Raw genomic sequence first — 15,906 nt, 5'->3', positions numbered from 1 at the left:
AGCAATGGACCGGACCTAAAGACATCAGCCGACCTGGGCCATCTTCGAGCTCAGAACTTGCTGTGTTGAAGCCAGCTCCGTGATGGGACCTAAGGATGGATAGCAGGCCCAGTCTTTTCGCAACCCTTCTTGCACGCACTCTAGAGAGAATTAAATGGCTGTCTGATGTGAGTAAGAGGAACTGACACTACTGTACGTACGGAGCTGAATGATAGAGACAGATGTTCCTATAGTAGAAAGGCCGTTAGACATCATTGGTCAGAAAAAAAAAAAAAAAAAAAAAAAAAAAAGAGGAGGAGCACCATGCTCTCAGACTAAACTTATTAAACCGTTGAAAATTCAATTTTCTAAATCTCAAAATATCAACGAATATTTAAGTATTTGAATTTAAATACATTGTAATTAATTTTAAAATTGTGAGTTATATATCTGTTTTATAAAAAAAATATGTGATTGTATATGGATTATAAAACATGTGATTGTATATGGATTATATGATATGGATTATATGATGTGTGATATTTTTAGTGTTTTTTTATTTTAAAAAATTTATGAATCTTTTAAAAAATAATAATAAATTATGTAAAATCTTATTATATATAAAACTGATCTAAAAGAAGTCTAGAAAATACTTAAGCTTGGCTTAAAAAAATAAATAATAATAATAATTGACAATGGAGGATGCGAAGATTGAGGACCAGCAGGAACAATATGACAGGAAACTTGATATGGATATTGACAAAATTGTGATAGTCACATAAATAAATGCAGCAGTCAAGGATGTGACCTCCAATATGAAACCAGACTTACTTGCCGACACAGACCATGCCTTTGCAGCTTCACTCCCTCCACGATATTTTGTCTTATTCATTTATTTATTATAAAATAAATTAACCATGTATAATTAAAATTATTATTATCCTATGAACATTCATTATTGAAAGAACCAGCTACGTCAAAGGTATTCCATACTTTTCTGACACAACCTGTGACATGCAAAACGCTTGCCATATCAGTGTTGTAATGGAAGGTTAAAGAGGAAGCATTTGCACTGTAATTAATAATAAAATGGATCATCTGTTTGAATGGCAAGCTTTATAGAAGCTGGCCTAAATAGTATATTTCTTGAATTTTATTATATTAAAATTCTTTTTATTCATGTCTTGCAATATGTATTTCAGCAACTAATGACTTTTATAACGTGTGATTTAAGGGTTTTGATCTGTAATTGCTCATCTAAATCACTTTATTTTTTATTATTTCGATTTCATACGAAAATAATTATAAAAAAATATTATTTTTAATTTAATTTAAGGCTTAAAAAATAAATTTTAAAACATTTTAATAATTTTCTATAAAATTAATAGAAAATGAATAAAAATTGAACGAAAAAGTAACTTTCAATTTAATGGAATTAAATAAGCAAGAAAAAACTTAACATATGTTGTTAAAAAAAATATATGAGCAAGAAAAAAAATTCTATAATCTAATGTTTTTAATAACCCATTTATATTTAATTTTAATTTAAAAAATAAAATATATTAATAAATTTATATATAAAAACATTAATAAAATTTTCAAAAGCGTAAAAAATAAAATTTTCTTTTAAATAAATTATTTTTTTCGTTCATTAGTTTTTTTAATGTCTCAACTATTAAAAAATATAAAAATTATTTTTTAAATTATTGTTTAGTTATGCAAAATAAATGAACCATCTTCCCTTATAAAAAAATTCACCTAAATGAGCAGCGGATGTAATTGTCTTACATGAATAGGAGAGCAATATTCTACTCGATTGATTCAAATTAAAAAAATCGATTGAATCAAATCAATTTAAAAATTTAGTTCGGTTTTTTATACATTTCGGTTCGATTCAGTTTTTAATTTTAAAAATTTTGATTATTTTAATTCGATTCGATTTTAATCGAAAAAAATCAAAAAAATCGAATCGAACCGATTAGTGATAATAATATGTTTTTTTAATAATATAAAAAATTAAATTATATTAAAATTAAAATATTTTAATTAAATTTTAAAATATTAAAAATATAGTATAAAAAATAAAAAAAATTATTAAAAATCAAAATCGATCAAACCGAATCAAACCGAATCAGACCGGTTCGGTTCAATTCGGTTTCTGACCAAAATCAATTCGATTCGATTTTTATAAATATTAATATTTTAATTTTCAGTTTATTCAATTCGATTTGATTTTAAATTAAATCGACCGAATCCTCACTCCTACATCGTAAAGACATATTCATGTAAATTAACCAGTACTTTAATACTCTGATGTTTTTCATAGTTTTTAAATTTTTAATAAATTTTTATTGTTTAAAAAAATTATTTTTTTAAAAAATATTCAAATTAATTTGATAGGTTAAAATTAAAGATTTTAAAATTTTTAAGGACCTAAAAAACTTTATTTTAAAAATTATTAAAAATTATTTTTTTTTTGAGGGAAATGCGTTGTTTTATTAATTTAGATCAGCTAACAAAACAACATTTAGAAAGTTGGGTGGAACACCTCTCCACGCACCAACAGAAACAGGATTTCTAGTAGCCTGAGCTAAGCAATGGGCAGCCGAATTAGCTGTTCTTGGAACTGCAGCAACTCCACAATTACCACGCCAAGACCTTACAAGAGTTTTGATATCATTAATAACAGCACCGAAAGACGTTAAATCCAGCAAAAAAGCAGACTCAATCGCATGAACAACATCCAAAGAATCACCTTCACAGCACACATGTGTCCAACCTTCAGCTTGAATCCAACTAAGAGCTTCTTTGAAAGCAATAGCTTCAGCCACTCTAGGAGAGAAGAGACCAACAATTCGGCTATTCCTAGCAGCTACGAACCTGCCATGTTCATCCCGAGCAACAAATGCCACACCTGTAAACGCGTCATCCACGTTCGTAGCAGCATCAATATTTACTTTTATCCACCCAAGATCAGGGGGTTTCCAAATTCGTGGCCTAGCAATTCTCGCACCTTGTTCTCTCTTCTCTTGAGCATTCTGCCAGTCACCTAGAGTGCGTTTCGCAGCAAACCAAGTCGCAGCAGGAGTTTTAAATTTGTTCGCCCAAATAACAGAATTACGGCTATTCCAGATAGCCCAACAAACAACCAAAATCATACAGACATCCATATCATTAAACAATCTCATAACTGCCACAAGCCAATCAAGAAAACTAGAGCACTGCGGCCGAAACCAACCAGAGTTAGAGAAGGACCAAACCTGGCTTGCAAAGTCGCATTGGACAAGCAGGTGAAGAGATGATTCATCGTAGAAATTACAGAGTGGACACGTCAAAGGCACAGACACCCTCTTCTGATGGAGAGCTGATCTGGTTGGGAGGATGTTGTTTCCGGCCCTCCAAATAAAATTCTTTACCTGTGGTGGTAGATGGAGACGCCAAAGTCGTTTCCACATAAGGCTAGCACTTTGTTCCACTCTCGATGGGATCTCTTGAATAAGACTGCGATAAGCAGTTTTTACCGAATATATGCCATTTCTGTCCAAAAGCCAGAACCATGAATCCGTTGCACTCCTACTAACGGGAATCGAGAGAATATATTTAGCGTCCCTCTCATTAAAACTCTCCTCAATTAGCTCCTTATGCCATCTACCATCTTGTAGCAAGTCTTCAACCATAAATACCCGTTTCTCTGGACTGAACTCAGTAGTGACTCTCATATTATCAACATCCTGGATCCAAGGATCGGACCAGATAGAAATGTTTCGCCCAGAACCAATTCGCCAGCAGAGACCTTTCCTCAATATCTGCCTACCCGCCAATATGCCCCTCCAAGTGTAACTTGGGTAAACCCCTAGCTCAGCCTCCATAAAACTCCTATTTGGAAAATAACGCGCCTTCAAGACCTGGGCCATCAAAGACTGGGGATTTTGTATTAACCGCCATCCGATCCTACCAAGCATAGCAATATTAAATTCATGGACCCTCTTAAATTGCATCCCCCCTCGAGACTTATGTTTGCATAAGCGTTCCCAGGACATCCAATGAAGATTAGGATTTCCATGCTCATTCTTCCCCCACCAGTAATCAGCAAAAATTTTCTCTAGCTCCTCACAAGTACCAATAGGCAATAAGAACAATGACATAACATAATTTGGGATAGCTTGAAGGACAGTCTTAATTAGCACTTCTTTACCCGCTTTAGATAACATCCTATTCTTCCAAGAATGAATTCTCTTCCAAACTTTATCCTTGACAAAAGAAAGGATCTCTTTCTTATTACGACCAATTGAGGTAGGAAGGCCCAAATAATTCCCAAGATTCTCATTCTCCCTAACATTAAAAGTTTGGCAAATCTTCTCCCGAAACTCCACTGGGGTATTCGGACTAAAATATATTAGGGACTTAGCAAGATTAACAGCTTGCCCAGAGGCCATTTCATAGGTTTGTAGCATATCTCGAATTCTCACAGCCTCATTTTCAGTAGCTTTAAAGAACAGAACACTATCATCAGCAAAAAACAGATGGCTAATCTCTGGGGCCCCCCTTCTCACACAACAACCATGAATTTCCTTCGCCGCTACTCTACTAAGAATATACCTGGACAGCACCTCAGCACACAGTATAAACAGATAGGGGCTTAACGGATCACCTTGTCGTAAACCACGCGAAGGAATCACCGGTCCAATCAAATGTCCTTGTTGGTAAATTTTATAGCTAACTGTGGAAATACAGGACATAATAATTTGAACCCAAGCAACAGAAAACCCCATCTTAATCATAACATCTCTTAGAAACCCCCACTCTAGCCTATCATAGGCTTTACTGATATCTATCTTTAAGGCAGCCTCGCCCGCTCTACCTTGTCTCTTACCACGCATGTGATGCAACACTTCATAAGCTATAATAGAATTGTCTTGTATTTGACGTCCAGCAACAAAGGCGCTTTGATAAGGGGAAATTAGTTTTGGTAGCAAGTGCTTCATCCGATTCGCTACCATCTTGGCCATTATTTTATAAAGGACTTGGCAGAGAGCAATCGGTCGTAGGTCCGTCATCTGCTCTGGAGTTTGTTTCTTAGGAATCAAAACAAGTAAAGTTGTGTTCACCTCATCTGGAATTCTCCCACTCGCGATACAAGAAATGCAAAAATCAGCAACATCACTCCCTATAATATTCCAGAATCGCTGAAAAAATCCCGGATTCAGACCATCATCCCCAGGAGATTTCTCTGCCCCCATATCAAAGACTGCTTCACGAACTTCTTCTCTTGTGAAGCCCCGAAGCAGCTCCATATTATCCTCATCAGAGACAGCTCTTGGCAAGTAGTTGAGGATCAACGAAGAATCAGAGGCTTGGGATGTATACAGCTCCGAGAAGTAGTCAGAAATAACTCCTTGTAGACCATTTTCCCAATTACACCACACACCCTCCTTATTACGCAACTGCTCAAAACTATTTTTCTTTTTCCGCTCAGTGGCTCTAGCATGAAAATATTTTGTATTTCTGTTCCCCTCGCGTAACCACTCAACCTTAGCTCGTTGCTTCCAGAAAATTTCTCGTTGCTGGAGCAGCTCACCAAATCGAGCCTTAGCTTCCAAAAATTTACGCCGATCCTCAGTCCCCCTCTTCCCTCTAAGACGAGCAATCTCTTGTCGACAAGAATCAATACTATCCTTAAACTTACTCTTATAAATCTTCCCCCAACGGTCTAGGGCTCGACTACAAGATGCAAGTTTAGGAATGAGATTCACAGTTTGCAGGTCATGCCAACAATCCTCCACCAGAGCAACACATTCAGGTTCCTTGACCCAAGCATTTTCAAATCGAAACAATTGAACTCGCCCTCTTCGAACATAAATCCGGAAGGTTAATAATATGGGCAAGTGATCAGAGGAAGATATATCAAGTACAGACGCAGTAGCGTGGCTAAAGAGTTGTTTCCAACTAGCATTAATCATACAGCGATCAAGCTTAGCTTCAACGTGGTCCCTGCCTTGCCGTCCGTTATCCCAAGTAAACTTATAGCCATCACACTTAATATCCACAAGCCCAGCATGCCCAACTGCCTCCCTAAATCCCTGAATTAGATGATTAGGTTGGCCCAGTCTTCCAACCTTCTCACTAAGCCCCATAATATCATTGTAATCCCCGATGCAGACCCAGGGTAATGTATTACAGGAGGCTAGATATTTTAATACATCCCACGACAAATTCCTTCGGTTCCTATCAGGCTCCCCGTAAAAACCTGTCAACCGCCAAGGATCAAGACCAAAAATTCTAACTTCAGCATCAATATATCTAGGTGATGATCCCAATAAATGGATAGCGTCAACACCTTTCCAGAGGAGGGCAAGGCCCCCACTACGCCCATGACAATCAACAGCAAAGAAACCATCATAATGCAAAATATTTTTAATTTCCTCAATTTTCAAAGACAAACAAAGAGTTTCAATTAAAAAAATAAAATTTGGCCGTCTCTCCATAGTAAGCTGTCGAAGGAATTGGACAGCTTTATCATTATTTAGTCCTCGGCAGTTCCAGCTTAAGCAACTCATTTCTTGCGGCGGGTCTGGAAACCAGATCCCGCCTTCCCCCCGTTTTTTGAAGCATTGGGTCCCTTGCTTGAATGGTTACTTGTAAAACTAGAATTATCATTAAAAAGATTATCATCTTCAATGGGCTCAACATCACCTCCCGATGGGCCAATCTCCTCTCCCTCCAGAGGCTCTCCAAGCCCAGTTCTCCTTCTTTTAGGGTCATTAATTTGGATAGAATCATCCAGAATCTCCTCTTCTATCATTGACTTATCTGCATTAACTAAAGAAGGATTCACTTCTTGTAAAACCCCCTCATCCCCGCCTTTCATTCCTCCCGAACTATTGGGATTCTTTCCTTTAGCGAGATGGTTGACTCCCTTCGAATCCGCCTTTCCTTTTCCATCACCTCCACCACCAAACCCACATTCCTTCCCGCCGGTAACCGCCTCCTCCATGCCAGGCTCATCCCGGAGCCATTTCGAACCAATCAAACTATTAGTTCGCCGGTAGCTATCCCGTAAGTGGGGGCCAAATTTTCTGGGTATGAGAGCACCATTAACACTAACTAGGAGAGGGCAGAATCGTTCTCCATGGCCAATAATCCCACATAAAAAACAGAATGTAGGGATTCGTTCATAGGTAAAACTGATACCCATAGCCTCTTTTGTTTTCTCCTTCTTCAGTGTCATCGATTCTTTGATTGGTTTACTGAGATCTAACCGCACTCTAATCCTCCAATACTCACGCCATTTCATCGTAAAATTTTCTGGGTCTGCCTCGATAAACTCCCCCAACGCATCCCCCAAAGTCTTCATCACACTTTCCGAGCGAAACCCAGATTTCAGGCCAAAGACCTTTACCCACATATACATATGATTCAGTGGAACATCCCATGGATTCTCAAAATCACCAAGTTTCTCCATTATAAGAGGATTGTTATTAAAGGTCCAAGGACTCATATCAAGAATCCTATTCATATCGACTTTATGAAAGAACTGGAATACATACAATCCTCCATTGATTTCTCTCACAGACATCCCCATGGCAGGTTGCATAAGTGCAGCCAAAGTATGCTTCATTGCCGTAAAATTGACCGGTCGAGCGTTTAGGAAACGACCAACAACGCAAAGGTCAGAATCCCCATACTCCTGCCCCACTTCGTCATCCACAATCACCACACCCTCCTCATCATCTTCTAGAGTCAAACTAGCCATATCAACAGAGGCACGATCCGTCTCCATCCGTTCATCAGCCATAACAGAAGTCAACGAGACATACAGAAAACGATAAAACTAAGAAACTTGTCACAGGGACAAGACAAAAAACTTGTCACAGAGACAAGACTTTTTCGAGCTTTTCTTAAATCATACATAAAAATCTATTATTAAAAATTATTACTCTCTCATAAAAACTTTATTTTTGCTGGCTGGATGGACCTGTATTATTGACGCCGAAACACAGGGATATAAATATATTTCTTTATTTTTGATGCCTATGGCCTGGTCTCATGTGCTCACTGACCCTACCATTTTCACAATACTATTATTTGCTACCATGAATTTTTTATTTAATATAAAATTAATATTAAAATAAATTATATTTTAATTCTTAAATTATACTATAATTAACGTATCAATCCTTACATTTTTAAAATTCAACCCTCTATATTTTATTTTCATTTTATCTAAATATACAATTTTTTCATTTATTTTTACATTAATTTAAAAATAAATGATTGATCAAATCTTTAAATTTTTTTTTTCACAATATTTTTATTAGACTGTACGGCAGATATAAGAAAAAATTTATATTTAAAAGCTCAAATCTTTCGCCTTTCTCTTCCAAATTTATTGCAATTTTAAATTTTATTTATTTTAAAATTTAAATAATTTTAAATATTTAAATTTTTTATTTTTATAAGTTAAAATACATCAGTTTTTAAAAATAAAATTTTTATTTCTTTTAAATTTTTTGTCATTTTTAACTTTTTTATATAAATTTAAACTGATAATGTAACGATTAATTCCTTTATTTTTTATACACTAAAAAATATGTTTTTATTTAAAATAATTTAAAATTTTATGATTTACTGTTATTTTTTAATTTTTTAAATATAAAATTTAACTAATTATAAACATTTAAATAGTTTCGATTTTATGGGACTGCGATTAAAATTTATAATTTTCTTAAATTTTTTGTCATTTTTAATTTTTTTTATTTTTTACAGCCACAATAATTATTAAAAGAGTAACACAAAAATTTATTTAAATTTTTTATACAATTAAAATATTTTTACTATTACCACAAATAATAAAAATATACAAATTAAAAATAAAACTTTTAAATTTTCAATACATATTCAACCCTTCTAAATTTTTTAAAAATAATTTTAGAATCTTTCTTAAACTTTCTTCACACGTTATAAAATATTCATAATTATTTGAAATAGAGATTTCTCTACCTCTAACTATTTTTCTGAGAATTAGAGCGAAAAAAAAAAGAAATGTATTTTAAAATATAAAAATTTTCTTTAAAGATATTGCAGGCTATAATAAAATATCATGAAAATAAAAATATTTTTTATTAAGTTTAACTAGTCATTTATCTTTGAGTTCCCATAGAAAATGCATTTGAATAGAATAAAAATTAAAAAATTAATTATTTAATTTTAAAAATATAAAAATTAATTCGTGAATTATAATATAATTTAAAGATTAAAATATAATTTATTCTGAACATTAAAATCGTGGCCAGAGAAGCTTTGTTTGATATAAAATTAAATCATTAAATGTATACTTTTTAAAGAATGGCGTGGATGTTGTATGGAAGAATCTTCATGATGGAGAGGGTTTCCTGCTGTGATAGAAGCAAGAAATAATAATAATATATTTTAATTAATATTTTTTAAAAAATTAAATTAAAATGTTTTAAATTTTGGCTTCTGTGATGTATGCCTTCTATCAGTTCAGTCATTAATAAAAGTTGGATGAATAAAAAACAAAACAGATAATAAAGATAAAAAATGACATAATTAATTATTAAAGTAAAATAATAATTTATTATTAATTATTTTTTCACTTTATATTAAATATTAAAAATTTAAAAAAAAATAATAATAATAATAATATTCATAAACTAAATAATATTTAAAAAAATAATTCAAATATGAAGATGATAGATGAAAGAGAAAGAAGAAAGAAGCATATAATTAAAACACAAGAGCTTCGGTCGCTTTCAAATAGCTGGAGATGGGGAATTACAAAAACTACCAAAAGTGGCAGAGAATATAAGGTTTTTCGTGCACCGTCAATACATTACCATTGTATTTGACTAAATATGAAAAAATTTAAATTTAATTTTTTTAATTTTTAATTCTAAAAAAAATCTCACTAATTAAAAATTAATTTGATTAATTCGAGTTTTATTATTTATTTATTTATTTTTATAATAAAAATGATAAATGATTTTATTTTTAACGTATAATTTATCAATTATATTTAATTTTCGTAACTATTTCAGATAAAAAAATTAATTTCTCTCTGCAACGGCATTTATTCCATGCATCAAACGGCAGTATTTAATAACCCCCAATATTACTGTTAGTAATGAATTTTTCCTTTGTGTCTCTGAACACATCACGTGACTCCGTGGGACAACCCACCAACTCAATTTTATTTTTCCTCAAATATATTATCTGATATTTCATTACTTGCTTTTTATATTTATTTTACGTTTTATTTTTAAAATAGTCTTATTAATATATTTTTACTCAGTATGCATTAAAAAATTAAAAAGTCATTGATTTTATAATAATTTAATAATATAAATTATTAAAATTGTTATTTTTTTATCAATACGTAATAAATGACATTTTATCAAGATCTAGTAGATTATTGTAAATAAATTATTAATCATCTTAATATAATTTAATACTAATTTAATTTAATTTAAATTATTAATGTTAATATTTAATTTTCAGTCACTTTTAATTTTTTAAATGTCATAATATTAATTTTACAAGTTCTATGTATACTTGGTTTTGTAAATAAAAATTTAATTAAAATTTTATATATATAATAAATTTTGAATACGCGTAACAATTAAATCAGCTGCAGTGTAATAGCAGAAGGAAAGGAAAAATGACATAACAGAGGCATTGAACAACTTTCACCCATTTGGCACAAAGTCATCTCAATGATCACATGGATTAGTTAGAATAAGAGACCATTTGAAAGTGACTAATAATTTTGTTAATATAAATAATTAGAAAGAGACTAATATTTTTTTAAATATAAATTATTCGATATTCAAAATTTATTAATTAAATTAATCAAATAAACTCATTAAAAAAATAAAATTTAAATTTAAATTTAAATTAAATAGACCCATTAAAAAGGTAAATTATATCTTTTAAATTTTTAAAAATATTTCATATTTCATACCCAAAATTTGAAAAACTCAATATTCTACTCAGAATTGGAATTCAAGGTCTTGATACTTAAAGTAAAATCTTTGATGGAATCAGCACCATCTAATCTCACCTCTTCTACTCACCCCATATTTTGCTCACAAAGAAAAACAAAGAAAAATGAAAATTTTTTTTTTCTTTTTATTTTCCTTCTTGACTTGTCAAAAAGATCAGAGTCTGTGACTACCCAAAAACAAGTATCACATGTTACTTTAGCTCAATCCAAGGAAAAAACTTTAACAATAAACCCGTATGGACATGATAATTAGGGTAAAACCAAAAAAGTGCAGCCAACCAGCAGCCAGCAAAGCCAACCACATTTTCCACCTCCTATTGGTGGTGACACTGGTAGGTCCCTCCCCCTCACCGACAAGCAATCAACCAAATTTTGATGCCCTTCACAAATAAACAACAAAAATTGAAAATTACATATACAAAAAAGAATCCAACGCCTTCCATATTATATATATATATATACTGTTTCTCTATACCCCATTCATCAACAAAAGAAGCATTATCATACAATAGAATCATAAAAAGAAACCCCCCATCCCATCCCATCCCATCCCATCCCATCCCATCCCATCCCCCTGCTGCATATTTTCTATTCTACTCAAAGATGAAAGTAAATAACAAAGAAGAAGAAAGAAAAGGGAAAGGAGAATCCTATAAAGAAATCAAAGAACAAACATATTCATATATATTCTGTCATTGCCGAGTATTTTGTAACCTTGCGCCGATCATTCTCTGCTCAAATTTCTTCACAGACCAAGCAATATCTCTCATTGTGGTATCCAGAACATAAGGGTTGTTTTCGAAGTTTATCTCTGTCACGTTGAGTAGGTTCCGACAGGGTTCTCGCCTTTGTGCTATAGTTCCATGGTAATGGAAATATTTGATGATGCCTTCTGTCTTGTGTGTAGTCTTCCCAGCTAGGTTCTGGGACATATGCACACCAGTTGCGAAAACATTCTTTGGTTGGATCGCGTATTTGCGGTCCCTTCTTATACCTTTCTTGATATCTCTATAGACCAGCTTCTCAAGCCCCCATTTCCTGTGAATCATCCCACAATGCACACCATATGTTACAAAACAGAAATGATTCAGTCCAATGAAAATTTCACATTTATTACATTACTTCATTTATCAAAAAACTTTGCCTACTTTCATCAATCACTTGTCAAAAGAGGATGAAGCATAAATGATCTCAGAATTAAAACCAGGGTTAGAGAGATCATATGAAATCCAAGCAGCAGTGACATGATCACAATCACAGCAAGTCCCAACAAAAATTGTCTCAATACAAAAACACTGATGTAAATTTCTATTGATGAATAAGGACCTACATGATTAATCGCTCACGACTCGTCTAATTAATTTCTTTTGCATGTGTTCGAAGTTCATTTCATCTCCATCACCACAATGAACATAAACTTGATCAGTGTAGTTCTTTGCTTTTTTTTTTTCCTTAAGAAGAGAACATCAGTAATTGAGCATTATTTTTTACTCTTCATTAAAATAAGAGGATCCTCAAACACTTTCAAGTTATAAAATGAAAAGAATTGACAAGTTCCTAATTGAAAATCATTTTTAAAACATTTCAATACCCACCTCACTTCCCATCTGCCCTAGTGCAATCAACAGAAAAGAATCAAAATACCGACACCAAAAGAATAATTCCAAACACGTATGCACTACTTAATTTTGTATTCATTTTCTTTTTACCTATTACTCTTTCTTCTTCTTTTTCTTCTTTTTTTAACACCAAATTCTAAAATGTTCCAACTAATTAGCCAACAAGAAGGTTGCAAATAACATTACACGTTCAGACAAAACAATCTAATAATGTTATGAAAATTCAGTTGCTTCCTCCAAATGGATTCCTCATTCAAGTTGAGATACTCTACTCAATATTCATTTAAAACAAGCAATTTTATTGTGCAAAATCCAAGTTCAAGAAAAAAAAATGATGCAAATAGCAAAATTTTTAAATGAGAAAAAAAAAAAGGAACATCTAACAAAAATCTTTACATTTTTGCTCTGTTTTCTGCTTGAACGTCGAAGTTTAGCATGCATGTCCAAATAAAATAAATTACTAAAAATTATAAGAATAAAATTATCTTCAAAATATAAACTAGCAAATCAATTTCAGCAAGAAAATACATATTACATTACTATGCTGAAAAAAGAGGATGAAAGAGAAGAAAGCAAGATTTTACCTGTAGTATCTACCATAATCAGCCGAAAGGCAGAGCTTGTTGCTCATGGGCATCTGCTCAATAGTGAATTGGTTATAATCGGAGAGAGAATCCAACACAGACTTGATGGTGTTCTTTGGAGGGACATAAATGTACTCATCAACATCAAAGAAGAACATCCACTTTGTCATAAACTTGTATCTATGCAAGCAGTCATTAACCACCATAAACTGGTTATGGTAATACCCATCAAATCTCTCTTGCTCTCTTATGTCCTGCAATGTCACATACCCCAAATCCATCCATGGCTTCAAAACCTCCATCACCTCCTCATGCACCCCACCTGCATCGTGTATCACAAAATGGGATCTCTCACCGAAAAACCTCACATGATAAGCAATCCATTCCCTGACTCTCTGCGGACTCAACCCACCATACAGAGAAGACCCGCAATACAAATAATCGTATTTGGGTTTCGATGTGAATAAACTCAAGTTTAAACTCCCTGCTTGTTCTTGAAGAACCTCAAATCTGTCGGTAATATTGAAGTTTCTGTCACCACCGCCTGATGTGGAGGCGTGCAGGAACAATTTCCCACCTGAATTGTTAGAGTTGACAGGTTGAGAAAACGTGCAATTCACAACGACAACAGTGTAAACACGGCCGTATCCCCAGTCAGGAAGGATCTTATAAGCAGCGGCGGTGATGGGGACGGCCGAGGAGTTGCCTGAAGAAGAGTGTTGCGGAACCCACTCGCATTGGTAGGTGGGTTTTGCATAAAGGTGAAGGGGTTTTGAAGACAAGCCTATAATAGCAAAAGTATTGAGTCCACCTCTGTAAGTACCCATGGTGATGAAGTTATAAGCTGCAGCACCATAAGGATTAAAGGCCCTCTTAATAATCCCATTGTCAAGAACTTGTTCGCCTGTTTGAGCAGGGGAGGGTAGTGGGTTAGGAGGAGTAGCAAGAGAGGAATTTAGTGGCGTTTCAGGGTGAGCGATGGAGGAGGAGGTGGTGGTGGTGGTAGTAGTAGTGGTGGTGGTGGTGATTCTGGAGATACAGAAGCGGAGATCAGAGGTGGAGATAGAAAAACGAGAAGGAAGAAACTGTAGAAGAGTAGCTAGACTGCAAAGAATTAAAAGAGCTCCTAGAAGAAGCTTAAGCTCTGCAGCGCAATTCATTACAACTCCAACAAACATCTTCTTGTCTCCTCTTTCTTTTTCCCTTTCTTTACCCATTATGGAAAGAAGAAAAAGAAAACTCTGAGCTGCAACAACGGCAGATGCAGAAACTACAAAGGGGTGATTTGGAGGTGAGAGAGAAAGAGAGAGAGAGAGAGAGGAAAAGTCAGGAAAGCAGGAGAAGAGAAGATGCAGAAACAGCAGTGTTCTCTCTCTCTGCCTCCATGATTTTATTTTACTTTATATTAAGAAAAGGAAAAGGACAGCTTTTGATTTTTGGTTTTCCAGTCACTATTGAAATTTGGTTTTACACTAATTAGTAGGAACTAAAATATACTTTTGAAAAATTATATTATATTAGCATAAATTGGAAACTAAAATTTTCAGTATTTACAAAATCAAGAAGAAAACAAAAATCTATAGCGTAAAAGAAATAGTAAAATTTAATTTCATCTCACCATTTTTTAAAAAATTATATAGTGAAAATATCATATAAAATTATTTATACGGTATAATAAATTATTAATACAGAACTCACAAATTTATTCTAATACCAAATATATTTAAGTAAATTTGAGTTTACTCCTTTACTTTTTTATTTTTATTTTTTAAAAAAAATTATTAAGAGATAAATAATTATATAAAAATAATTATTTTTTTATAAAAAATTATGATAAATTTATATAATATTACTGTTTTACTGTATAATTACTAAAAAATATATACTTAAACATATTACAAGGTTTAATAAAGGGAAAACTGGAATACACAAAGTAAACTAAGTACCCATAGATTGGTTCAAAAACTAACCAAGAGAAAATAACGGGTAATTTTCTTTAATTTTATTTCTATTTTCAATTTAACCACTCAATTATTTTTTTTTTAAGTTTTTCAATTTCAATTTTATTTATACTATATATAAAAATTAAAAAAAAGGAAAATAATGAGATTTCTCAAAATATTCCTACCAATATTTAATAATTACAATATTTTTATTATTTAAAATTTTTTAATTTAATTATATTAGCATTCTATTTAGTTTCAAATTAATTAAGAATATCTTTTACAAGTGAATTTTTTATTTAAATTTAAACTTTATTAGATTAATCCATAAAATTTTTATTATTTTTATTTAAAATTTAAATTATAAATTACAAAATTATTTAATTAAATGAATTTCTTATTTTAACTTCAAATTTTAAATTTTTTAATGGATATAATTTTATTATGATTTTTAATTCAATTGTAATTATAAATTTGTGTTTAAAAATATTACAATTAAAATTATATGTAAATTATTTTAGTTAAAATTTTTAGGAAAAATTACTTTTTAGTCCCTGAGATTTAATGTAATTAACATTTCTGTCCCTCTATTTTGGCGACCCAACACTTAAGTCACTCATTTTCTCTTCCGTCCAAATTCGTAGTCCTTCCGTCCATTTAAACCATTTGGTCAAAAAGTCAAAGGTGAGGTGATAATTTTTTCCAAAAATACCCTCCTATCAACCTGAAATCCTTATCTTTCTTCTCTTTCATATTTT

General features: G+C 32.2%; 1 protein-coding gene across 1 annotated transcript; it reads right to left on the bottom strand.

Moving 5' to 3' along the window:
* Positions 1-11,101: 11,101 nt before the first annotated feature.
* On the bottom strand, positions 11,102-14,592 carry LOC110612043 (galactan beta-1,4-galactosyltransferase GALS3). The gene is made up of 2 exons (XM_021752684.2): positions 13,206-14,592; positions 11,102-12,040 (listed from the first exon to the last, which is right to left on the bottom strand). The coding sequence occupies exons 1-2, from the start codon at positions 14,420-14,422 to the stop codon at positions 11,695-11,697; spliced, it is 1,563 nt and encodes a 520-aa protein (XP_021608376.1). The 5' UTR covers positions 14,423-14,592; the 3' UTR covers positions 11,102-11,694.
* Positions 14,593-15,906: the final 1,314 nt, after the last annotated feature.

The sequence above is a fragment of the Manihot esculenta genome, chromosome 3, assembly GCF_001659605.2.
Source record: "Manihot esculenta cultivar AM560-2 chromosome 3, M.esculenta_v8, whole genome shotgun sequence".
Lineage (NCBI taxonomy): Eukaryota > Viridiplantae > Streptophyta > Magnoliopsida > Malpighiales > Euphorbiaceae > Manihot > Manihot esculenta.
The sequence above is the reverse complement of the archived record's forward strand: the minus strand, read 5'-3'. Positions and strand labels throughout refer to the sequence as shown.